General features: G+C 42.6%; 1 protein-coding gene across 1 annotated transcript; it reads left to right on the forward strand.

The window, feature by feature from the left end:
- MUC13 (mucin 13, cell surface associated) lies at nucleotides 1-27,619 on the forward strand. The gene is made up of 13 exons (XM_050916733.1): nucleotides 1-73; nucleotides 1,605-1,640; nucleotides 2,623-2,658; nucleotides 4,000-4,122; nucleotides 5,930-6,036; nucleotides 11,626-11,684; nucleotides 13,166-13,335; nucleotides 16,192-16,317; nucleotides 17,587-17,701; nucleotides 18,681-18,718; nucleotides 23,361-23,448; nucleotides 24,896-25,133; nucleotides 26,650-27,619. Exons 1-13 carry the CDS (start codon nucleotides 1-3, stop codon nucleotides 26,698-26,700), a joined length of 1,260 nt encoding a protein of 419 aa, XP_050772690.1. The 3' UTR covers nucleotides 26,701-27,619.
- The last annotated feature ends 129 nt before the right edge of the window (nucleotides 27,620-27,748 follow it).

Consider the following 27,748-nt stretch of genomic DNA (forward strand, 5'->3'; position numbering starts at 1 on the left):
ATGGCTTGCATTAAAAGATTTCTTTCTTCTCTTACAGTAAATGCCACTACTCAGGTACCCACTAATACAACAGGTAAGCATGAGGAATGGAACTGATTGATAAATATGAAGCTTAAAATTACCATCAAAATATTTTGCTATAGAAAATAATTGTAAATAATAAATAAAACTCACAGTGATTTAATTGTGAAGACCCAACAGAGTAGCTGATGATATTAAAGGGTCTTTGTCAATTTGGAATTTTGTCAGTTTATAGAAGTTCTATAAAAGAAGCTTCAGGTCCTCTCTTTTCATCCCCTGTAGCAATGAGACATCCATACAAAGAGTTCCCTGGCTCTACAGGGGAAACACTGACACAGGCTAGTCACAAGGTGTTGTCAAATGAAAAAGGCAACAAACTGACTAAATAGAGGAAAAACAGTTTTTTCCTCCAATCACTCTGTTATTGCCATTTTGCAGGTGCAGCAGCTAACAAGTTTATGATGTGGCCCTCTTGTGCATATGTATTACAATAACAGTCTTTGTTACATGATCACTAATATTTTTTCCACAAGACCCTGGCCTCACATTCCCAGAGCAGGTCCATCACATGCACTTGGTATCAAGACTGTGTAGTGAATGAGGCTGTTATCTGTAGGATAACACATTTGTTTACAGGCCTCTGTGAGCCTCATTAGAAAGGATAGTTTTGTGGTTCAAATGGTTGAATTAGCCTCCTGGAGAATTGAATTCTATCCCTGCCTCTACCACAGAGTTCCTATGTGATGCTGGTCAAATCCCTTAAACCAACATTTTTTTACTGGTGTCTGCTAATTGTGTGTGCCTTATTTTATAGGTCACATTTGCAGAAATGCACTAACCTGCCGGATCCGGGGGACACTCGCCTCAGGCAGCTCCCTGCAAGCGGCGACCTGTCCCAGCTGCTCCTAGGTGGAGGCATGGCAGGCAAGGTGGACGGATGGTTCAGCTGGTGATGAGAATGTCATTGATGGTGGTTGTTACTGACACTTGTCACACCAAGCGAATTCCAGCGTCATATGGCATAAGAGACCATAAAGGGCATCTAGAAGACAGGCGAACTGGAGGGTGGTTTAAGAGGTCTGAATATAGAGGCAAGTTCTCATGGATCTTGGCCAGGAGCATGATTAGGGTGACCAGATATCCCGATTTTATAGGGACAGTCCTGATTTTGAGGGCTTTTTCTTGTATAGACACCTATTACCCCCACCTCCATCTTGATTTTTCACACTTGCTATCTGGTCACCCTAAGCATGATGGAAGCCCCCTCAAAGCAAATATGCTTTGTTAGTAAGTATTGGTGCCCTCTTTCAGGGGCGAATTCATCGTTGGTGCTGACACGCTAGGTTTTGTTCCCACCAACTAACCCTGGCGGTTTCGCATTCAGCCTATATGAAATTACACTTATTTTCCATGGTAACATTTGAAACAGTGATGTGACCAGTGGACAAGGCCAGCACATCTCCCAGTTGCTAAGGAATTAAAATAGCCATGTCATCTAGTTGCCTTTGCAAAGTTCAGACCCGATGGCGTTTATACGTTTACCATTTCCTTGTATTCTAAGATTTTGTTTCCTTTTTTCATAGGAACTAACTCTTCCACAGGTCCCCTGACGACGACAAGTAAGCTTGGAGAAATGGAAGGGATTGATCACTTAGGGGACTAAAAGCACCTGACCCAAATAGGATGCTATGGGGAAATAATTAGAATTAATAAATAATAACGATACAATTCTGAGCAGCCAGTTCAGTAGCTAGTAATACTAAAGGGACACTGCTAACTGGGAAGTTAGTAATTTGCAAAAAGGAATTCAAAGTTGTTTCAAGTCCCACACCAGACCCTAAGCTCCTCAGCCAAATTCTGGGGTTCTGCAATTACATTTTCCTCTCCCTCGTTGCCATGTGAGACCCACACAAACAAGAGAGGAAGCAGTGAAACTGACTATGCACAAAGTGTTCCTCTCTCCCTTTGCTGTGGGGAAAACGAACACGGACAATACGGGAAACTAATTAAGGCCCCACAAAGACTTATGCACTTGCTTAACTTTAAGCATGTGACTAGTCCCACTCCATTTATTTGGGACTATTCATATACTTAAAGTGAAACAAGTGCATAACCTGGTTGGCTATACTGAGCAAGAGGTGACACTTACTTGATATAAAGAAATCCACAAATATCTTCCAAACCAGTAAAACTTTAAATTTTTGCTCCCATACTCCACCATGTATTCTTGATTATTCCTCCCCACCCCCACCCCCACCCCCAAAATATAATAGACTAAACCCCCATTGGTGTGATTTGGTGTCGCTCTCACAATACAGTTACACTGACTTACTCCAAGGATCAATTTAACCCAATATTTATATGTGTACAATAGGGTAAGTGTCACATACATGTTAGCACATTGAAGGTTTACAGCAAATGAACAAGTACCTCACAACTCCCAGCAAGTTGAAATATAATAGACTGTGGGCCCAAAACGTGGTACACAAATGCATGGGAATTCAATGATAAGTAATGGTAGGATTGGGTCCTGTGTCTATATAAATTTACCAGAATGTTGCAGTGGTGTTTGCATTTTAAGAATTGTTCTATCTGTTTCAGAATTACCCGTTACGACAGCACCCCCAGCTACAACAGGTAAGAAGGGTACCAGGAGGAATGGAATACATGTGAGGTTTGCAGTAAAGCTGCAAAGATACCTGCTCTCCCCTTATTCTAGCAAAACTCCCGTAAGCTTCAATGGGAGTTTTGCTTGTGTAAAGACTGGATGGGTTTGGGAGCTTTATCTTTCATGAGTGAATGAAAAAGAACTATTTTCACTCTGAGCAGAATATAGGTCGTTCTAACAAATGCCTTAGGCCAGCAGAAGGCATTAAGGGCTCATTCCTTTCAGTTGCTGAGCATTCTGGCCCCAGTCCAGCAAATCACTTCTCCGTGTGCTTGAAGTTTAAGCATGTGAATACTCTATTGAAGGTAAGCATGTGTTTAGATGCTTTGCTGGATCAGAGTTGAGTGGTCTGCACCTGTAAGGATCTAACCTATAGTGATTAGAATTCAGACAAATAAAGACTTTGAGATTATCTTGTGATCTCCAAATACACTCATAGCATGTCTGAATTTGGAGATCACTAGATAATATTCTACTACCAATTTTATACCATATTACATGTTCAAAACTCTACATGCACATCAGGTACTGATATATCTGTGATGTGGTCTTATTATACAGTTGGTTCTCTTATCCACATTGTACTGATGGTGAAATTGAGACATGAAAGAGGCTTGTTTTCCACTAGAAGTTTTTGCATCATTTGTCTAGGGCCAGTGCAGTTCCACAAGTGCTAGTAACAGTGGAAGCACTAGGTTAAGACAGTGACATGATGGTAAAATGTCTGTGCCTGGTGCTGGATGCAAAATGTAACAAATCCTATGGTACGTACAGCCAATGAGAATAAATACTCTTTCCAAGGGCAACTCATGAGTCCTTTTTGCCCATGTTTGCTTATAGAAAAACTTTCAGGTTTAGAATTGATTGCATATCATGATTCATCTGTGGTCTCACTGTTGCATGCTGGGCCAGATCCTCAGCTGCAGTAAACAGGCATAGCTCCATGGAAGTCATGCGGGGGAGGGATAGCTCAGTGGTTTGAGCATTGGCCTGCTAAACCCAGTGTGTGAGCTCAGTCATTGAGGGGGCCATCTAGAGATCTGGGGCAAAAATCCATACTTGGTCCTGCTAGTGAAGTCAGGGGACGGGACTGGACTGGATTTGATAACCGTTCAGGGTCCCTTCCAGTTCTATGAGATAGGTAATATATGCATATTCTACACCAGCTGAGAATTTGGCCTACTGTCATAAGGAATGTTTAAGTGTTTGAATTTTCCTGAAGCATATATAGTTTAATAGGAGGAAAATGAAAAGCTTCCATCCTCCTGGTCTAGTGCACTGTTCAGCTGTATCAATATCTTTTCTCTTAGAAGCACCTCTGCCCTGTGCAAATAAACCATGCAGTGGCAGTGCTAAGTGTATTAACCTATATCAAGGTTATACATGCCAGTGCTCATACGGATACTACTACACAACATCAGGATGTCAGGAAGGTGAGTTGGGGGTGATCTGTTTTCTTAATCCACTGCACAGACAATGTTGCATTTTCTATACTCATTCTAATTTTCTCGGTGAAAATATTCATGGTCTGGGCAAGTCTCTTCCACTCTCACCCACGCTGAGTAGTACTTTACTCTGCAAATAGTTTCCATTGAGTTGACCTGTTTTATCTTCTGAAACATTATTGAAACAAAAGGATTTAACACACTAGAAAAAATTGCACTTCCACAGTGCTCAGGGTGTGGATTAAATTGTGTGAAAAGCAGACAGAAATCCCAGGGTAAGTAGAAGCTAATGTTTATGGCCAAGATTGTAAAAAAGCAGGTGCCTAAAATAGGCTTCTAAAAAAATGGCCCGGTGAGCACCCACCAAGTCCTGTTGAAGTGGGACTGCATAGGAGCTGCTGGACGCTCAGCATTTGGGGAAATTAGGCCTCTTAGGTGCCAAAGGGCCAGTTTTTCAAAGTTATTTAGGCACTGAGAGATGCATATTGGCACTTAGTAGGATTTTCAGAAGTGTTGAAGCAGGTTAGGCACCTAACACTCATGATTTCAATCATTAGACACCTTTGGGCACCACTGTACCTTTGAAAATCTGACCCAAAATCCATACGTCATAGAATCATAGGACTGGAGGGGACCTCAAGAGGTCATCTAATCCAGTGCCCTGCACTCATGGAGGACTAAATATTATCTAGACAATCCCTGACAGGTGTTTGTCTAACCTGCTCTTAAAAATTTCCAATGATGGAGATTCCACAACCTCCCTAGGCAATTTATTCCAGTGCTTAACCACTCTGACAGTTGGAAGGTTTTTCCTAATGTCCAAACTAAACCTCCACTGCTGCAAATTAAGCCCATTGCTTCATGTCCTATCCTTGTAGAATAATGTTAATTTTTCTCCCTCTTTGTAACAACCTTTTATGTACTTGAAAAATGTCCCCTGAGTCTTCTCTTCCTTCTCTTTCCTCTCTTCTCCAGATTAAACAAGCCCAGTTTTTTTCAATCCTCCCTCATAGATCAAGTTTTCTAGACCTTTAATCATTTTTGTTGCTCTTCTCTGGACTTCCTCCAATTTGTCCACATCTTTCCTGAAATGTGGTGCCCAGACTTGGACATAATACTCCAGTTGAGGAGTAATCAGCGTGGAGTAGAGTAGAAGAATTACTTCTCGTATCTTGCTTACAACACTCTTGCTAATACATCCCAGAATGATGTTTGCCTTTTTGGCAACAGTGTTACACTGTTCACTCATATTTAGCTTTTTATCCGCTATCCAGATCATTTTGTATTTTAACCCTATCCTCCAAAGCATTTTCAACCCCTCCCAGCTTGGTATTCTCTGCAAACTTTATAAGTGTACTCTCTGTGCCATTATCTAATTCACTGATGAAGATATTGAATAGAACCAGACCCAGAACTGATCCCTGGGGGACCCCATGTCGACACCTAGACACCCATTTATGAAAATCTTGGCTTATGCCATTAAATGCTGTAATACTTAGACATATCCTGTTTTTGTTTGCATTGAGCCACACTCATAGTTTAACATTATTTTAGTAGAAGAACCACATCAGTTTCTCTTCCCTCCGTGCCCACTGATAGCAGGGTTTAGCCCTTTGTTGATAAAAGTTGATGAAGTGAATACTTATCCCTTCCTGTCTCCTCCAATAGAAGAAAATTAACAAATATAGATCCTATGTAGAGCTGCTTCCCATTTCTAAAACTTGGATAACCCAACATTTAACCCTGTTTATTACAAATGCAGTGTAATGAATTAATGTCTCTGCTTTATTTTTAGGAAAAGTATTCCCTGGACAGTTTACAGTGAATATAACGTATTCCGACAGGATGGCAAATGAAAGCTCTTCAGAGTATGAGAAATTATACAAGATCATCACAGATTTTGTGAGTCATTTAAAAAAATTCTTCCATATATATTTAATAGTGAGATCTGCTTCCTGGAATGAGATATGTACAGGAAGATATGGGGCCTCAAAGTAGAGTCTTGGTCAGTGTAACTTACACCTTCCTCTACCTCCGTCACGGGACATGCTACATCAGTCTAGACCCCTTTACATGGCAGCCAAATTCTACCCTCAGATACGTACACACATCATTCCTACTGAAGTCAGTGGAAGTTGCATGTATGTGTCGGAGATCAGAATTTGCCCTAATTTGCTTACTAGCTTCCCTTCTGAAAAAGTCCTGCAGAATGTAAAACAAACAGACCCTATGACGGAGTGCTATCCCTTTAAGAGCAAGGCAGGTTGGAAGCCCTCTCCAAGGTATTAAATAAAAGTTGGTGCAGGGAATGCAGTCTGGGAGCAGTCTGTGGTGAAATAAGGGCCTAGAAGCAGATAGGAAACTGAGTTTGGCAGTATAGGTTGTGCCCAGGGCCGTCCTTAGGCATAGGCAGAATAGACAGCCGCGTAGGGCCTCACACTGCCTGCGGGCACCATTCTGCAGGCAGCCCAGACAGTGTAGAAGCAAGGCTGCTGGGTCCTAGAGAAAGCCGAATGCAGCACAGTCTGAGGAATGGGATTGGCTGCTGGGGTCTCTGGGAAGGGAAGGGGGTAGGGGTTGGGGAAGGAGCTCACCTGTGAGTGTGACTCTTTCCCCCCGGCTGAGGTCAGGTGAGGCAGGCTCTGTGGCTCTGGAACCAGTATCCTTTGTTGTCCCCCATAACATCCATTCTTCTCCCCCCCGCCCCACGGAGCACCCCCTCCTTTCTCCCTCCTCCCCAGGAGCACCCCTCTCTCTCTCCTCCCTCCTCTCCCTCAGGGCGGGTTGGGTGAGGTGCTGGGGGTAGGTGGGGGGAGGAGGCTGGCTGGCTGCCTGCTGAGGAATGAAAGTGAAAGTAACTCACTTACTGGGCAGGCAGCCAGAATTGGAATGTCACACAGGGCTTGGCTGGGGTTAGCCAGATGTGTGAAAAATCAGGATAGGGGATTGGGGTAGGGTGAGCAGATATCCCTATTTTATAGAGACAGTCCCAATTTTGGGGTCTTTTTCTTATATAGGCTCCTTTTACACCCCCCCCCATCCCTGTCCTGATTTTTCACATTTTCTGTCTGGTCACTCTAGGTGGGGGTAATTGGTGCCTATATAAGACAAAGCCCCAAATATCGGGACTGGCCCTATAAAATCAGGACATCTGGATCTGGCCACCCTAGCTGGGGAGCGCCTCTCCCCTGAGCTGGCAGCTGCCAGCGATCCATCTCATCCGGGGGAAGCTGCACAGGGCAGGATGAGCTGCTGTGGCTCCATGGGTGCCCCGTCCCTGAGATCAGATGCTGTGCTAAGTTCACCATGGTCCGTAAGGCTGGTGGTGGTGCCCATTGGCATGTGATTGGACCTGAGGGTTTGCTGCTACTGTTGCCACTCTGCACCCCAAGAGGTGGATTTTGGGGTCCTGCAGTTTTCCACCTATCTCCTCCTCTATTGCAGCTGTTGGACCAGCAGGCTGGAGGGTGAGCCAAGCACGAAAGCAGTACTGTGTTGCCATTTAGATTGTCATTTAACAACTTTGTTTGCCAAAAATTCTTGCTAACAATCCTGAATCCAATTTCAATATTTTTTTTAAAAAATATCAATATCTTAGCCAAAAACAGAAAATTAAGTTGTTGACAATTATTAGTGACAGGTTTGGTTTGAGGCAGGGAGTGGGCCAGTTTTCATCAGAGAAACAAAAAATGTTGACTGACTTTCCTATAGCCTGTTACTCCTGATAAGAGCCCTCCAACAACTGTAATATGCTCATCTCCTTACTAGTGTATAAAGCAGGGGTCGGCAACCTACGGCACACGTGTCAAAGGTGGCAGGTGAGCTGATTTTTGATGGTATGCAGCAGCAGGCTGAGTGGCTCAGCCCATCACTGCTCTGGGGTTCCGGCTGCTGCCCTATTGCCAGCTGGGATACCAGCCATCGGCCCCACTCAGCACCTGCTGCTGGCCTGGGGACCTCCAAGGAACCCCAGGCTGGCAGTGGGCTGAGCAGGCCAGCTGAACCACTCAACCTGCTGTCAGCCTGGGGTTCCATTCACTCAGCCAGCAGCGGGCTGAGTGGGCTGGTAGCGGGCTGAGCAGGGCCGGTGGGGGGTTGAGTGGCTCAGTCTGCTGCCAGTCTGGGGTGCCAGCAGCACTCAGCCTACTGCTACTCCGGGGTTCCAGCTGCCGGCCCCTTGCCAGTCAGGAGCTCAGCCGCCAGCCCCACTCTGCCTCCTGCCAGCCTGGGTGAGCAGAATTCCAGGCTGGTAACGGGCTGAGGGGAGGTTGGCGGCCGGGATCCTGGCTGGCAGGAGTTGGTGGTCAGAACCCCAGACCAGCAGCGGGCTGAGCGGGGCCTGGGATCCTTGTCTAGGGTTCCAGCCACCAGCCCGCTGCTGGTTTGGGGTTTCATTTATTCAGTGGCCTGCGCAGGACCGGTGGCCAAGACCTCAGATAATAACAATAGTTTATTTATATAATATAGACATAGAGAGAAACCTTCTACAAACATTAAAATGTATTACTGGCATGAGAAACCTTAAATTACAGTGAACTTGGCACACCACTTCTGAAAGGTTGCCGACCCCTGGTATAGAGTAACCATATGTTGTACTAAGATTCTCCTGCTTTTTTTTTTCCCTGTGAGTCAGTATAACTTTTGCCAGCCCAGAAGTTGGGCAGCCAATGTTTTACGTTTTCACAATGTTTTCTCCAACTTTCATAAAGTAAATACATAGTTAATATGAGTTAAAAAGGCCAGGGACACTTCTTTGTGAAGAATCTGTACAGCAGATCATGCCCATAGACAATCCAGAAAAGAAATTTGAGGTTGAATTTTTTAATGTTGTGATGGATAAAGCAGTATCTGCTGTTGATGAAAGGTTTAATACCTTACAAGTACACCATGAACAGTTTGGATTTTTGTATGACATAACTAAATTTAACGAAATAGGAAAACAAGAGCAACTAATGACAAAGTGCAAGAACCTAGAGAGCCTCCTGAAGCACAGTGATAGTTTTGATTTAAATGGACTTGAACTGTACGAAGAATTGAGTACACTGTCATCAATGTTGCCACATGCAAAATCGGTGATGGACATTGTACAGTTTATTCATACCCGCAAACTTGTTGACATATATCCTAATGTGTACATTGCCACTCATATTCTACTGACAATTCCTGTAACAGTAGCATCAGGAGAACGGAGTTTCTCAAAACTAAAGCTCATTAAAAACTATCTCCGCTCTACAATGAGTCAGGAACGCTTAACTGGTCTTGCTATTCTTGCGATCGAACAAGACACGACTTTGTCTTTGTCATACGATGACATTATTACTGATTTTGCAGCCAAAAAAGCCAGAAAGATTGCTTTTAATTAAAAACAAATCTTTGTTTCAATACCTCTTCATATAAATTTCCAATAAAATTTTGATAAATTAAAAAATATATATTATTTGCATCATTCTGTCATATCAGAATTTTTTCTATAGTGCTGCTTCTTTAGTGCTAGTCGATCAGCGTTACAGTGTGCTTAATTAAGTTAAACTGGTTTTAATAACGTGAATGTGGCAAGTTTTCCAATACTGTAAGCTTATGTTTGTGTTGCTAAGAGCAGATCAGGCACAGGGGCACCAGTTTAATAATCTCGCCTAGGGCACCATAAATCCTAAGGCCGGCCCTGGTTGTGCCTGAAGTATCGTTCTTTTTCTTTTATAGATAAGAAACCAAGATATGGCCTTGTATACTAGAGCTGGCCAACAAATGGGATTTCTTTCCCACAGGAAATTCCAAGTGTGCAAGATTTTGTTTCGTTCCAAATCGGTTCAAAACATCAAACTTCAGAATTTCCCATGAAAGGGAAATTCCCATTTAGGAACATATCAATGCTGCTGGCACCTGTTCCAGGTCTCCCTGTCCCTTCTTCCCGGCTGACTTAGGATGGCGGGGAGTGGGAGGGTGAACCCCCCAGACTGGCACCAGAAGGAAGTTTGAGGAGGAGAGGGAATGCCTCAGGCTGATAGAAGGGAAAATTCTACTGCTACCTCCATTTTTTCCATTGTCACTTTCATAGAAATCGACATGTTCCTGCAAAACTTTTACATTTTTGACAAAACTCAGTAAACATGATCCTACTCAGTAATAACTATTTGAACATCATCAGCAAGTTCAAGACAGTAATTCTCAATCATAAGAGTAGAAGTAGGTTACAGTTTTATACAGGAAAAGATATTCCTACCATATGACCATAAGTAAAGGCCAGCATTTTCAGACATTGATGCCTAAAGGTTAGATGTCTAAATATGGATTTAGGCACCAAAATAAGAGTCCTAATTTCTGTTCCATAAGTAGATGAATAGTATGAATGAGAGGAATGTTAAATACCATGTGCATTTGTATAAACATTAACTGAAGTCTTGGAACATCTTTCCTGGGGAAGTGGGATATACTGGGTGATTATACTAGTGTTCTTTAATGACTATGATGATAAGTTTGCTTATCATAAGAGGTGCTTCTTGGTGCCCCACATGGCACTGATAAGTGAAGGGAAGGGAGATCTTTCCCCCCCTGCTAAGAAACCGGTGTGAGGAGGTCTCGGAACAGAAGCCACTATGAGTTTCTCTTTGTGGGATTTCCCCTGGGTACTTAAGCCAGGGGGATGGAATCTGTGTATGAGTGTATCCGCACACAGACATCCTTGTGCTCAAAGAAGGGGGCTCAGCCACTAAACTTCCCAGATCCACATGAATATCTGTGAGGAACAGGAACATCTGTGGGCAGATGTGCCTCCCCATCATCTCCTGGGCTCACTGTCCTGCACATGCTCTCTAGCTGTGAACTTCCATTGGACCTGTGCTACCAAGGATTCCTCCATTATCCAGTGCTTCTGAGAAACTTCTCTCTACCCTACTTTAAGTGGTGGGGGGAAAGCCAGTGCACAGAGTCGGGGGCTGGATGGGGCGGAGGAGGAGGCACAGAAAAGTTACCACTGCTTAAGACTCAACTAACCATTCACCGCTTGCCAAGGGGGCAGGGAGGGAAATGATGTTCATCCTGAACCCACCCCACTGCCTCTGTCCCTGGTCTGCTTCCTCACCATGGATATCAGAGGCCCAAGGATGCCCAGCCATAGTGTCGCGGGGAACAGGGTTTTGGTTCCACCGGGGTGGCTGAGCCCCTCTCGCCCTCTGTCCAATCTGGATGAGGAAGATCTGTGCACAAAGTCATCTCTTTAAGTGTGGAGCCTGGGAGGATGGTGCCCACTACAGTGTCTGTATGTAGTGGTAATTTATTATTATACTCATAATTGTATGGCCCACTCCGGCATTCCTTGCTTAGGCTGAGCTCTCTTAGGAGTCAATAGGAATTTGCCTGGACAAGGCGTGAGGAACTCTGGGCCTTTAATTTCCCTAACTGGCTCTGAGAGAGATGAACCCCGCAAATTTTCCTTGGCTATTTTGTTCTGTGGTCTTACAAAGGTATAAACTAAATTCATTTTATCTTTCATAGTTCAACACAACTTTCCAAAATGAGACAGACTATGAAGAGACGATAATTGTGAATATAAAGTAAGTTCAGCAGCTCCTCTGTGTGTGTGTGTGTGTGTTTGTGATCTCTCTTTGTGTACGTAGCATAGGCACAGAACACATAGCTCACATTGCTTTCCTGGTTTGCCCCAGCTTATATACCCTCAATCCTCATTTAATCAAATGAGATAAGCAATATGAAATGAACTCAGCTAAACGAGGTTTCAGATCAGTGGGGACTTCTTACTTCTGGGAATGTGGCACACTTTGGAACATACACATTTTAACATCAGAAGTTTCAGACTCATCCTGTGTGTCGGGTGAGCTGAGACAATACCCTATATACCGCTTGATGCACAGCAGAACTCCCACTAGTAACAATGGGAGTTTTGCAAAAATACTAAAAGTAGAATATAGTATCGATGTGGTACATACATTTTTAGGGCCAGATTCCAAGAATCTTACTTATGCTGAGTAGCGCGTTACTCCATGGGTATTCCCACTGATAATAGCCAATGGAGCAAGACAGACATGGCATGAGACCACGTTCATCATGAATATAGGTATCAGAATCTGGCCCTTAGTAAAGTTACTATTGTATTCAGCAGCATTAAGAGGGAAAAATGTTTTGGGGCACATTTAGGATCACTCTGACTTCAGCCTTTTACTTATTTGTACGTGTACATATGCACTTAACACAATGTGCAAAAATTACTTGGGCAATTGTACACCCATGTTATTTGAAAATCTGGCTCTTGAAAGTGTATTGATTAGAGTTAAGAGTGAAAACCTCATCACAACAGGGACTGGATGCCTCAAGATGTTACTAAGTAAGACAGCATCTTAAACCTCTTGGTTACTAGTTGACATGAGATCCTGGTTAGTGCAAATAACCAGTAGTCAGTGAATTTGTGATCTCAGTCTAATTTCTAGTGAGAAAATGACCATTTCATAAAATCCTGTTGCAACTCATTTGACATTCATTGGCTCACTTGTTGGCAGAGCAGAGACTAAGCCCTCGTCCAGACTAACCCGCGGCATCGGCGGGTTAAAATCGATTGCTCGGGGATCGATATATCGCGTCTAGTCTGGACGCGGTGTATCGATCCCTGAGCGCACTTACATCGATTCCGGAACTCCATCAATCCGAACGGAGTTCCGGAATCGACGCGGAGAGCCGCGGACATCGATGCCGCGCCGTCCAGACTGGTGAGTACCTCGATTTTAGAAATTCGACTTCAGCTACGTTATTCACGTAGCTGAAGTTGCGTATCTAAAATCGATTTTAATTCCTAGTCTGGACGTGGCCTAAGAATGAGATGTGGAGACTGAATTATCTTTACCCCCTCAAGATGTTATTGCTGGAGAACCAAGAGGCACTGCACAGTGGTATAATGTGTCTGTGGGCAAATCTGCTCTTGCTGCCTACGATATGCCTGTTGACTGATTACAAAAATCTGTTGTTAAAGTAAATGTGGTGTTTATGGTACTTTCTACAATTACACTAGATATTTATTTTTCAGACAAAGTTCAGCAAAATCTAAAATACAGAATAAAGCGGGGACCAGTGGAACTAGTGTGACAGTAAGGAACATGTTTAAAGTGACCACAAAATTAAACTCTAGCGAAGTTACTAAACTCATAGAAGACACAATGAAAGGCAATTCCGGTTTCAGTAGTGATAGCTATGAAGGTAAGTACCGCACTAAGAACACTGCCTGAGATTTTCCAAGCTGATAAGGACAAAGCTCTTAGAAACATACCCTCTGATAATATTAATGAGTTATGTCTAAATCCCCTAATCTACTTTGAAAACGCAACCATTCATTGTAACTTTTTGTCTTTTTGAGACACAGACAATGTTCTATTTGTATTTGGGAATAAAAGAGAAATATTCATTTCCCAAAATGAATGTTTTTCTGAATGTTACAGGTTGTGTAGTTAATGGGAGTATTATTATTTATTGTTTGTATTATTACAGCACCTAGTTATGGACCTGGAACCCATTGTACCAGGTGCAGGACAAACACATAATAAAAATACAGTCCCTCCCTTTAGACAGAACAAAAATAAAATAAATATGACTCCTGTGTTTCTGAACATAAGACAATCTCTTACTGGTGAGTGAGGAAGAAACTTCTTTATTGTCTGATTATTCATAATTGTCCAGTAGGGAGTTTCTTACCCCATCCTCTGTAGCATTCGGTATTGGTCACATTTAGGCCAGCATCCCTATTTAGATTCATAGGTTCATAGATTCTAGAACTGGAACGGACTTTGAGAGGTCATTGAGTGCAGTCTTCTGCCCTCATGGCAGGACCAAATACTGTGTAAACCATCCCTGATAGACATTTATGTAACCTACTCTTAAATATCTCCAGAGATGGAGATTCCACAACTTCCCTAGGCAATTTATTCCAGTGTTTAACTACCCTGACAGTTAGAAACTTTTTCCTAATATCCAACCTAAACCTCCGTTGCTGCAGTTTCAGCCCATTGCTTCTTGTTCTATCAGTAGAGGCTAAGGTGAACAAGTTTTCTCCCTCCTCCTGATGACACCGTTTTAGGAAAATATTTAAGTAAATGCGTAGCTTAAGCATGTGCGTAAGTGTTTTCTTGAATAGGGATGGATTAAGCACATGCTTGAGCTCTTTTCTGAACTGGGGCCACAGTGACCAGGTACGAGACTAGATGTCTCACCAATGTAATCTAGTATGGAAATTCTTATGTCACTAAATAACCAACGCTTGCAGGAAAAATGCATTAATGCTTAGAGCTGAACATTTTTTGTTATGTTTTGCACTTTCTCTATTATTTCCTGCAAAAGTATCATTAATTAAAAATAACCAGAAGCTAGGACTAGTCAAAAAATGTTGACATTTTTCAAGGAAACACAGGGACAAGATATTTTTTTCTAAAATTTTCATGAAAAATGTTCACATTTTTAACCAGCTCTGGCAAAAATAAAACTTGCACGCCAATGCCCTGATCCTGCACTGAGCTCCATGCAAATGGAGACCTGTATACATGCAGAACTTACGGCTCATTTGTATGGATGCCAAATCCTTTTGTCCTTAGCCAGTAAAGCACTAATGCATATGTTTAACTTCAAGCACATGAATAATTCCGCTGAGTTCAGTGTGACTACTTTTGTGCTTTATTGCCTTGCTAAAACAAAGCCTGCATATTTACCCAGTAATACTATTCAGATGCTTAAAGTTAAGTATGTGTTTAAGTGCTTTGCTAGATCGAGGTCAGTTCACTGAGCACCTTGCAGGTTTAAGCCTGTAGTTAGGAACTGAGATGAATCTTTTGTTGAAAAATTGGGGGGAGCTCAGAGGCTGACCTAGCATGTGACTCAATTTTGCCTGAATTACAATAGATTTGAACTGTTTGTGAGTCATGGTGGATTAAGATTGCTTTGTAAAACTGAATCTTTAAAATTTACAACTCAGTCACTTCTGTTTATAGTCCATTATTAAATAATTTAAGATGCCTAATTATCTTCTCAAAAAGATTCCTTCTGTGCATGGGGTGGCTGAGCACTATCAGTGCTGTAGCAGCAAGTTTGAGTTTGACAGAATATTTTATGCTAGTCTTTTTTTTGAGGATGTAACATTCTAAATGGAAAAATTAAACTAAGATGTAAGTAGTGCATTATTAGTGCCATTTACTCATTTTTCGTCACTTACGGCTGTGCAAATCAAACAACGCCATAGTTTTTGAAACCAACTTTAAACAAAATCCTGAGAGATTTATTTTCAGAGTATCATTTTGAGGTTTATTTTCCTGAATCAATTTTAAATAATATAGAAATATAGAAATGGCTATGCTAGTTCGGACAATCAGGTGAATCTAGTGCAGTATCCTGTCTCTGCGTGGTCAGTACTAAATGCCTCAGAAAAAGGTAGAAGAAACTCCATAGTGGAAATTACTGAATAACCTGTGCAAAGGGGAAATTTCTTCTAACCCCAATCAATTATAGAGCTCCTCCCTTCGTCTGAGCTCCTATCCCAATTTCAAGTTATATATAAGTTGAACACTGTATGACATATTAAATATAAGCCCAGATCCTGCAAATACTTACATATATGCTCAGCTTTACATCCATCAATAGTCTCCACTAAAGAGCAACTCCCTGTATGGGAGGGCAGGGAGTGGAATGTGTTTTTTTAAAGGGGGTTAAGGGAAGAAATTTTCACAAGAGCTCTTTGTTAAAGTATTGGTAGAACATCACTCTTTCTGGATGGCATTGGGGAAGGTTAGGCTGCTGGGAGGCAGATCAGGCCAGTTGTAGGCAGGGAGAAATGAGAGATCAGTACCTGTGATGGGAATGGTTCAGTTGTTGGGAAGGTTGTCAATACTGTAAGGGTTAATTCAAGGTGATGGGGGTATTTGTACCCTACATATACCTTAAAACTGAATTCAGAAATACTAACTATACAATACATAGGTTATTAAGGAGGCACACTGCTTCATATTAAAGGCTACTGCTAACTATAGATTTAACTTTATGATCAGTCTTTGAAATACTTCATTTTGTTTTTAGCACTTTCACAATGTGCCATTTATGACTGTGACGAGGCAACTACTACTTGCCAGGACACTGATGAAATAACATGTGAATGTAAATCAGGATTTTCTAAGAAGAACCCAGAAGACAAAAGCTGTTCAGGTGAGAGCTTTGTGACCCTTATAAGCTCTTATAATGGGTTGTGCTTTCCCCTCCCCACCTTCATTCCTCCTTCATCACACTCTGTGTCAGCACCATTTGAAAAAAAAAGGGATTTTCTCAGGTGCTGAGCACCTGCAGCTCTGAAAGTTGGGCACTGCAGCCCTGATGAAACAGTGGCCTTAAGCATATGCTTAACTTTAATCACATGAGTAATTCCATTCCAATTTAGCAAAGCTCTTAAGCACATGAGTAATTTAAAACATATGATTGTTGTGATTGAAATCACAGTATTGGCAGCACATAGCCAGCTGAGTATTGGGTAGACAATCTACTCTCCTTGCAAACAGTTCAGGAGTCAATCCACCATGACTGCTGGGCTTGAAAGAATCTGGAGCCTGACTGTGCATACCAGTGGTTTACAAATAGCAGGTCTTTGTCATTTGACAGGATCTATTGAATAAAATATTCTCTCTTACCAGCATGCCTGTGGGACAGTATTATTATTTTCCCTGACAGTTGGCAGATTTTCTTGAGGCCTATGGTCCTCCTCAAACTGAGATTTGCCAGTTGCCTCACCACAACCCAGAGCTAGCCAGCAGTCCAACTACCCCTAATCTTCTTTCTAGGATTCAGCTGCCCTGCTGCCCTTTGGGCTTTAGGGGTTGTACCGTGACAGTGCCGCACACGACAGCATTGCCAACCCTAAGCATTCAAAAATCATGAGGAGATTTCAGAAGATAAGGAATTTGGGGGTTCTTATTTGCCTTTTGGTTTTGGAGCCTTTACCAGATATTCAATTCATGTTTTTCAAGCTTTTCTCCATAATCACGAGTGCTAGAAACATGCTTTATTAGCTGAGATTTCTCACATAATCAACTGATTCCAAGAGCTGAGGCTTTAAGGAAAACACTAACTCTTGCAAAAATTCATGATAAAATCGCAAGAGTTGGCAAGGCTGCAGACTGGTGGGAACCAAGCAATGATACTTTTTCTTCTGTTATTGTGCCTATATTTACGTTTCCTTTCTGTGTGTGTATTTCTATTAAAAGATCATTCTGTAGCCCTTAAACACATAACACAGTTCAGAGGCGAATCAGAATTCTGTGAGTTTATAAAGGGACAGGAAAAACCATGTGTGTTTTGCCACCTTCTTCTGTGTTAACTAAAAATGTGAATATTTGCATATTGAAGTATTAAGCCTCTATATCAGAATATCCATTTTCAGACTTTCTTTAAAACAACTCTTTTTTTTTCCCATTGAAAATGTAGGTTGTGATAACACATGTTCTGAAGAAAAGCACATGCATTGTGTTATAGATAGAAACAATGTCCCAGTTTGCCAATGTCTTCCTAATTTCCAAAACAAAGATGGAAACTGCATGGAGTGAGTACTCAGCTACTTCCTTTGTTCTATCAAGATAAGGGGCAACACGGTATTTAAAACAGGATGGAGTTGACAGTATTGCTTTTAGAACCACAGCCCTAAACTGGACAAATTAAATGACATTAAGTAAGCAACAAAGACTGAGCTATACTGCTTCAAATTCCTGGCAGAACTTCCGCTGAGGTCCAGGGGAAGCACATGTGCTGACCAGTATAAGTCCTGTGGTATTTTGCTTGGGTTTGCCTCCAGAGGTGCTTCCTCCAGGACAGGGTTAAAACTCATTACTGGAGTAGTGTGGGGAAACTATGCTACTACCCAGGCTGTACCTCTGGATAAACAGAGAACGTCTTCATTCTCTGTCAGTCCGGCTGGTCCTATGACTGTTACATTCACCAGCAAAATTAATGCTGACACTAGCATACGTTTTATTTCAAAATGGTAACATTGGGATGAAAAGTGAGGCGCTGTCAGCAGTCAGGTGCCCAAGAAAGACTATGACTCACAAAGACCAAGTTTTTCAGAAGTGACTAGTGACTCTGAGTGCCTCCATTTTTGGGCATCCATCTTGAAACACCTACGGAGTCTTGATTTTCATAGACGGGTGCTCAGCACATTCTGAAAATCAGCTTCTTTTAAGGTTTATCAAGTTGGACACTTCAAAAATTGAGACATCCAAAATCACTAGTCATGGGGGTTGGACTAGAGGACTTCCTTAGGTCTCTTCCAACCCTAATCTTCTATGATTCTATATCTGAAAATCTTGGTCAAAGAAATTTTAGTTTAAAAAGGAAATTGGTGTTCCTCAACTGTTTCTTCTCACCCAAATCACCACAGAGAAACTACACAGATATAGCGATAAGATGACAAATATGAAACCCAACAATAAGAGAAGGTGGTGGTGGGTGGGAGTGTTCTATTGTTTCATGACCATCTACTGAATAGCATGAACTCAGTTTCCATTTCTTTTGCTATCGTTTAGGTGTGATGTGGGCTACTCTGGAGTAAACTGTAGCAACAGTGAGTACAAGAGTTTTTGATGTTTACTTATTGGAAAGATTTCCAGCAATGTTTTACTTGCAGAGCAGACCCTGCAATAGTAGAGTGAGCATTAGCAGCATATGGAGATGCAAACACACCATGTTAACAACAACAAAAAGTTAGAGAAGGATGAGTTAAAAAGCATGAGTCCTGTAGCCATGTGGAGAGAAGCATCATAGACTTTAAGGCCAGAAGAAACTATTAGATCAGTGGTTCCAAAACTTGTTCCGCCGCTTGTGCAGGGAAAGCCCCTGGCATGCCAGGCTGGTTTGTTTACCTGCCGCGTCTGCAGGTTCAGCCGATCACGGCTCCCAGTGGCCGCGGTTTGCTGCTCCAGGCCAATGGGGGCTGTGGGAAGTGGCGCGGGCTGAGGGACATACTGGCCACCACTTCCAGCAGCTCCCATTGGCCTGGAGCAGCGAACTGCTGCCACTGGGAGCCGCGATCAGCTGGACCTGTGGACGTGGCAGGTAAACAAACTGGCCTGGCCTACCAGGAGCTTTCCTTGCACAAGCAGTGGAACAAGTTTGGGAACCACTGCATTAGATGATCTAGTTTGACCTCCTTGTGTCCACAGAACACAGGCTATCAAACTGCATCCAGTTACACCCTATGTTGAGCCCAATAACTTGTGTTTGGCTAAAGCACGTCTTTCAGAAAACCATCCAGTCCTGTTCTGAAGACATCAAGAGATGGAGAATCCACCACTTCCCTTGGTAGTTAATTTGTTCCAGTGGTTAATCATCCTTCATGCTTTATTTCTAGTTTGAATTTGTGTAGCTTTAACTTCATCCACTGGTTCTCGTCATACCTTTCTCTGCTACATTAAAATGCCATTTAGTACCCCATATTTTCTCCTCAGGAAGGTATTTATACACTATGATTAAGTCACCTCTTGATCTTCTTTTTGATAGCTGAACAGATTGAGCTCCTTCATTCTTGTGGATTTTATCTGCAAACTCTCCAATTTTTCAACATCTTACAGGACAGGAAAATATTGTTGTGAGAGAAATGTCCCCCTTGTCCCTCTCGGGTTGTGGCTACAGTATCATCCTGTGTAGAGAGAAGTTTGCTGAAGAATTGACACTTATGACTGTTTAATCACTGCGACTGGCTGGGGTTTAATTCAGTGCAGGGTGCATTTGTGTGTGAATGTTTCAACTTCTCTTACCCCCACTGTATTCTTACACAGGTTAAACATATACCAATTTATGTATTCACCTCTAAGACCTCAAAACCTTTGCATGTTTGGCTGAAAGTTTAGGGAAATGGCTAATAGTAGTTTTAACACAGCACAGAAAAGCTGGCCAGGCAAAAGCACATTGTTATAAGAGGAAGAAATATTTGACCTCATTGAATGCTCTGCATGTATTTTGTTAAGAAGGCTTTTGGGTTCTTTCTTCTAATGCCTTTTCTAAAACGATTAAGAAAACCAATTGCTTAAAATACGCACAAATGCAACAGCAAGGTTATGAATTTAAAGACAATCTTGGGAAATTCTAACAATAAAATTTAGAGGGCAACATCAATTCACCCACATACCATATGGAGTCTACCAAAGATATACATTTAACAGACTAACTCATGATCCAAAATGCTACAGCACTACTAGTACTAAAGGTTGTGTGGGCAAAGTGATATCTCCACTATACCTCTTCCCCTTCTCCCCACTATCTTCAGAGTAAACATTTAGAGACACTTTGTATCCTCATTGCCTGCGATGTAGCTGCACAGAGCTAAGTGATCATAAGGATGTGGAATCCAGGTCACTCTCTGAGGGCAGATCTCCACTACCACATAAGTCGATCTAACGTACGTCACTCAAGGGTGTGAAAAAAACCACCTTCCTGAGCAATGCAAGTTACAGCGACCTAAGCACTGTTCACACCGGCACTATGTTGGCAGGAAACGCTCTCCCACTGACATAGCTTACGCCACTCACGGAGGTGGAGTAGTTATGCCGACAGGAAAGCGCTTTCCCGTCGACATAGAGTGTCTTCACCAGATACGCTACAGGGGCCCAGCTGCACCGATGTAGCACTTCTAGGGTAGATCTGCCCTTATTTGTGTTGACTCTGCAGGAGTAAAGAGCAATGAAAAGTTATTTTACTCACCAAAGTTAGCAAATAAGTTTCTGGTTACTCTATCTTAAAGCAAAAACTGAAGCTGCAGCATTATGGAGTTGTGCAAATGTATTTTGCTTAATTCCATGTGGCTAAACTCCTCCACACTATAGATGCAGAAAAACCATAGCTGCAGCACTATGGCATCGGGCAGGTGGTTTTTATTATTCCACAGTGCTTCAGGCAATTACACAACTAAAAGCATCAGAAAAATGTCATCCTAAGCAAGTGTAAAAGAGAACTTCCCTACTGAAATTTCCTCCCCAAATTGATCAAGGCAATGATTCTTGACCGAGGAGTTTATAGTGTCTTCAGAAACTTTAATCTACACAGTAGCTCTATGAGGTCAGGAAGTGGTATGAGCCCCATTTTATAGAAAGACCGTTGAGGCAGAGTGTGTTTAAATGTTTTGCCCAAGGTCTTATAAGAAGTCTGTAGCAGAGCTGGGAATTAAACCCAGGCCTTCTGGTTCATACTTGCACCCATCTGTCCTCCCCTGCGAAGAGATAAAAATTTAAAAGTTCAGAGTAGACATAGTTAGAACTTTCTTTCATGCTCCCCACCCCAAAACAATTGAATGAAAACAATTTTTTAATGATTTGTAATGATTTTTTGGGTGGGGAGGTAGGTGACGGCTGTAGAAAAACGGAGGGTGTTTTGTTTTATTTTCACAAACAAAATTTGGAAAATAGCAGCCAGTCAGAAGAAAAAAATCAGTTTTACCCAAGTGGGTATTTTTTCCCACCCTTCCATAAGGTGTAACTATACAAAGGAATTTCTCCAACTTTCCAAAAACTCCAGGCTTTCACTGAGAGCAAACAGGTGACATTTCAGCTCAAAAAGTAAATATGTCAGAGAGGCACAAGCAAGTGTAAATAGGAGGTTGCAATAGACGTTAATTTGCAACCTTAGGCCCTGAGCCTGCACTGGGATCTGCTGGTATGGAACACTTGCTGAGGACCATTTACTTCAAGAGAACTCTTCACCCGTGCAAGGGTCTTTACTAGCAGAGCCTAATGCGGGAACAGGAGTTTTCTGATGGCAAGTATAACCCACCGGTGAGTGTTAAAGAGTCTCCGCCTCCCCCATGCTGATCCACAGAGGATATGAGTTGTTATAATCCCTACCTGTACAGGTATGACTCTTTAGTTCGAGCCTTAGTAGCTTATACTTTTAACTCTGGTGATTCCTAGTTCAATCCCCAGTGTGTTGGCCAATATAAGGTGGCCAATGTCATGTAAGTGGGGTCTGATCCAGGATTCAAACTGCTATGGGCCTCAGATGCTTTGGATGAGCTTCCTTTGACCTGAGAAAGTATGTAACCCACTGGTGAGTAGGTGTTGTGGGGTCTCCCTCTGCAGATTCACAGCGGATATAAGGTGTTACAGTTCTCCCTGCGCTTTAGCTCAAACTATAGCAGCTTTTAGCTCTGGAGCAGAGTTGTCATAAACAGATAGCTAAGGGTTAATGTCTCTTTCACCTGGAGCACCTGACCAGAGGACCAATCAGGAAACCGGATTTTTTCAACTTTGGGTGGGGGGAATTGTGTGTCTGAGGTCTTTGTTTTCTGGCTGCCTGCTTTCTCTGAGCTTTGGAGAAGTAGTTCTACTTTCTAGTCTTCTGTTTCTAAGTGTAAGGACAAAGAGATCAGATAGTAAGTTCTATGGTTTCTTTTCTTTGGTATTTGCATGAATATAAGTGCTGGAGTGCTTTGATTTGTATTCTTTTTGAATAAGGCTGTTTATTCAATATTCTTTTAAGCAATTGACCCTGTGTTGTATCATCTAATATCTAATAATACAGAGAGAACATTTGTACTTATTTTTCTTTCTTTTTATATAAAGCTTTCTTTTAAGACCTGTTGGAGTTTTTCTTTACTTCAGGGAAATTGAGTCTGTACTCACCAGGGAATTGGTGGGAGGAAGAAGGGGAGATCTGTGTGTTGGATTGCTAGCCTGACTTTGCATTCCCTCTGGGGAAATAGGAAAGTACTTTTTGTTTTCAGGATTGGGAACAGAGAGGGGGAGTCTCTCTGTGTAGTTTCACAGAGCTTGTGTCTGTGTATCTCTCCAGGAGCACCTGGAGGGGGGAAGGGAAAAAGGATTATTTCCCTTGGTTGTGAGACTCAAGGGATTTGGGTCTTGGGGTCCCCAGGGAAGGTTTTTCAGAGGGACCAGAGTGCCCCAAAACACTCTAATTTTTTGGGTGGTGGCAGCAGGTACCAGGTCCAAGCTGGTAACTAAGCTTGGAGGTTTTCATGCTAACCCCCGTATTTTGGACGCTAAGGTCCAAATCTGGGACTAAGGTTATTACAAGAGTGGTTCAATCCATGATAGTGGCCATCTCATAAGCACTGCCCCAAGAGTAATAGCCTGAAAGACAGATATGTTTTGATGGTGCAGAATATATTTTACTCCAAAATATATTCATGTTGTAGTATATTAGAGGTTCCCTTGTATGCTGTGTTTGCTATGAATTTTTAATCTCTCTCTTTTCAGATTTCTTGTTGATCCTTATCATTGTGGCTGCCCTGTGTGGGGCTCTTATCCTGGGCTTAATTGTAGGACTCATTTTCACTTCACTGAGGTACAAATAGTTGCTTGCTAGGCACTTGAACACAAAGGAGATTACTAAGCTCTATGGAATGGGCTAGTTTCTAAAAGAGGGGCCAGATATTTAAAGCTGCCAATGCAATTGTCTCTCTATTTGGGACATCAGTACCACATTTTGCATGAAAGTTAGGTATTTGTCCCTGTGAACGTGTCCCTCTAATAGGTTGTGTGCTGTCATGAGAAATGGGTGCTCACGCTGTTGAGAAAATGACCCTGGGTGTCTGTTTCCAAACTATGGAGATATGGTTGAAATGTACCCCCTCCGGCGGCTTAAAGCCTCTAAATTCATATCTCTGCCCCATACCACAGCCTGAAGGGAGGTCAGACTCCACCCCTTGAGCCCAGGGACAGACTATGGAGCTCAAGTTCCACACCTCTGTGGCCCTCCTTAGCCACGTGGGTTGTCCCCTGTCCAGGTTTTCCCAGGATCATCCCTTGTTTGAAGCAGCTGTTGTGGGAAATCTGTAAGTCTTCTTGGGACAATAAAAGTCCCAGGTTTGTCAGAGAGTTTCTCAGGGATGGGGCAGGGATGAGCCCCAGTGGGCAGCCAGTGCTGGCAGGTGGGAAGCCAATGAGGGTGAGCTCCAGGAGGTGGGACAGGACCGGCTTCAGGAGCAACTTGTGGTTGAGGGACGGGGAGTGGCAATAACAAGAAAGCTGATGTGCTGCAGGGCCAGCATGCCCTTAAGCCAACCTACCAGGTAGATGTTGCAGTTTTCTGTACCTCAGACGTGTCAAACCCATCAGCCACTACTCCAGGCTACAGGCTGGAATGGCAACAGCTGTCTCTGCATCTTTTATGTGGGGTTCCCAGCCACTAGATCTGCATAAGCTTAGACCCAATGGCCCCTTTCTCAGCCCAGTTCCAATACTCCCCTGTGCACTGGCCTATTCTGAATTGCTCTGGAGCCTATGATCTGGCCAAGCAAGAGGTATGGAGGCCACTCAGGCATAGTCACTCTAGCCTTGCCCACTCCTGGAGGAATACAACGTGGCATTTGCAGAGTGGAGGACTTTGACTGCATGTATGAAAGTAACTTTTGTAATGGGTATAAATTAACATACCAGTTTCTTGTTTGCATATACAGTTACAAGTGCAACTAGTGTTGTGTCAGGGAGAATTCCTTCTTCCCATGAAAATATAGAAAGGAGTTTCTCTGATCTCTGCCCCTCCTGGCACCTTAAGCCATATTTGTAATAAGAAGTTTTGGGGCTTGCGTTATAAACTGCGCTGCCTGGCCTTTGTAATAAGTGATGTCATAGCACACAACCCATGCACCAATAACTACTCTCATTGCATATTTCAAAAAGGGGGATGAGAGAGTGTGAAAAATAAGGAAGGAGTGGGAGAGAGGTTAGATGGATCAAGATACATCTAAAAAGTTACGCCTTGGAAAAGATGTTTTTCTTCTTCATTAAAGAGCAAATAAAAGGCAAAGAAATCCGGAGAAGAGGCATTTGCTGACAGAGGACTATTCAAATAAAAGAGAAACACCTGGACATGTTTCTGCCATCAACTCTGCTGCAAATGACAAAATCTTTCCCACAATCCAGACTAGCAATGCTGCTCAAGTGAACCGAGGGTTTGAGATAAGCAGCCCTTATGAGATGGAACCACCAACAAGGATACTTCCTGAGAGGGATTATGATGATGATGCGGTAAGTGATTCATACATAACTAAGAATGGTATATTTTAACCCTAGTAATGTAGGGAAAGTGTGAGATCCTCACCTCTACTCCAGCCCCTTATAGTGGGTAAAAGGGATGGAGTGGTAGATCTGAAAGCCCTTGATCAAGCCCTGGGAACATACCTTTATCACAGGAGCTGGAGAAGACAGCTGTAGGCTGCCTTCTAAGGACCCCCTTAAAAGTCCTGGTGCCTTTGTGCTGTGGGTAGAGCTGCAGGGGTAGGAAAGGGTGTCGGGGGGAGGGTAGAGCGCAGCATGCAGTGATGCTGCCCAGGGAGGCTGCTGAAACTTAGACAAGCTCTCAGAACAGTCTGATTTATACTGGGGACTCCAGCCCCCCAGAGCAGCTGAGGATTTGGAGGGCACAAAGGGGGCTTAAAAGGCCGTAAGAGACATAGCAGAAACCTCACCCATTGCTTTAACACTGCACAGGGGAACCCAACAAGCACAGACGTGTTTTGCTAGAAGGTGTTCTCTGATACGCTGGGATGCCCTGCCTGGATTTTATTCAGAAGCATTTTGGCTCGTTATACTCAGCAGTAGAACTGCTGTGCACCATAGTGTGGCAGTTTTAAACACATGAAGAACAGCAATCAAAAAAAGTCATGTGCTGTGTCCTCCATGCACCCCATAAATAACACATTGATAGTACAGGCAAATGTGTAATTTCAGAGTGTCTATGCTTTGGGTGTCATTTTCCTCCCTTCCTGCCCCCACTTCCCACCCACCCAATAACTTGTATTGAACGTTAATTTTCCCAGGTTTTAGATTTTTTCCATCAGATTCAAATTTCATTTGGAGCCTTGCAATCCTTGAACATTTTTACACACACACACACACACACACACACACACACACACACACACACACACACACACACACACACACACACACACACACACACACCTCTTTTAGGGGGAAAAAACTTTTTTAAATGTTTGACATCCCAATTTTGCAGTCCTGGCTTAGGGAAAACACCCACGTGAAGTGACTGGGAGTTTTGTCCAGATACAGAGTGCAGAATCGGACCTTGAATATTCAAAGCCCTTTTTAAAAGTATTTTAGATTCACCTCAGTAAGGCCCTGATAAAGCAAACTGCCCCTGTTTAGGAAAGAGCTTGCACAAACACTTTAATTTTAAGCGCATGCTTGTGCTGAATTGAGGCCTTCTCCCTGAATCTGAGAAACATGGAAAGTTTTATGTTGTGTAATATACAAAAACTGCTGATAAAAAATATCTGATTACTTCAGGTAACAATCACTTGATCTGATTTAGCCAAATAGTGATTTTGTCAGACTTTCCTAGTTTATCAAGAATATTAATTTTTCACTTATCTTGAAAACTTATCTTGAAAAATAATTGCCCCCAAACTCTCTGTTTTCCATTAAAGCTCAAGTTAGGCTGAGGAAGGGCTACTTCAGTAGATCCCAGGAACGCTGAACTGTATTTTCTATCCCATCAACGTGTTCATATTGCTTTTTCTAGTATGAAATACTATCAAAGGGGGATGGCTTCAGGCTACAGCGCAGATACTGAATTTAAGCAGAACAAAAGATCAGAAGCTTGAAGAGATATGAGAGCCATGACAACAAACCACGGTAGATGGGTTCTGCAGCTTCATCACCTGGCAGAGGATTTCGGTTGGGTGGCAATTAGAATGCTTAAAATGACTACAAATTCTGCAGATGACTTTTTAAATGAAGACAACAATCTGAAGGAGACCTCTGTATAATTAATCTGCTTAAAATAAGTGAAAATTAAAATGGGGATGAGATGTATTTAAGGACCCTATGGGCTTGTCCATCACAGATTTTGTCTGCACAAGATTTTTTCGGGAAGCCTCCCGCCAATGCAGCTCTAGCAGTGGCAGCAGCGGTGGGAGAGCTAGCAAGTACAGGGCACCAGCATTTTATCCACTGTTTTTGTTGAACCCTGTTCAGAGAAGGTCCAGATGACATGGTGATGACAGCCATCTGAGCTGGACTGCACCACAACTCTTGCCATTGCTACCATGGGCAAAGATGTGTTAACACATAAAAAGTAGTGTAAGTCCACGGAACAGTCTCCCAGATTTCATACTGCTTTGGGTTCCAAATAGGTAGCACTGTGTTGGGAACATTCAAACAGATGAGCTCCATTCTCAACTGGAGCCCCCAAGTGTTTTTATAAAACAAATAATAAAAGATCTGGTTTCAGATTCCAGCTCTTGCTTGCCACAGCCCCTTCAGTTCCGGGAGACCCAGATCGAGGCCAGAGTCTGGTGTCCAGAGCAAGGGCTTTGGTTTGAACCCATTTACACTTCCCTCCTCATACAATGGCAGGGCCAATACCTCCCAGTGGTGCCTTTTACCAAAGCTATAGCTTCCCATCACATGCAGTTTGTGATCACTTTCAGCTTCTCTGGACCTCAGGCTGACATAAAGCATATTTCTACTAAGCTTCCTGAAAAGAATTGTTACTTGGCTTTTTCCTCATTATTTTTAGTGTGTCATGCAATTTCACTGTCTTTTTACATTCAGTAAATCTTTTTTAAAATGATACCTAATTCATATGTTAGTGTGTAATTTATCATATAATTAATGAC

This window comes from Gopherus flavomarginatus, chromosome 10 (genome assembly GCF_025201925.1).
Source record: "Gopherus flavomarginatus isolate rGopFla2 chromosome 10, rGopFla2.mat.asm, whole genome shotgun sequence".
Classification (NCBI taxonomy): Eukaryota; Metazoa; Chordata; order Testudines; family Testudinidae; genus Gopherus; species Gopherus flavomarginatus.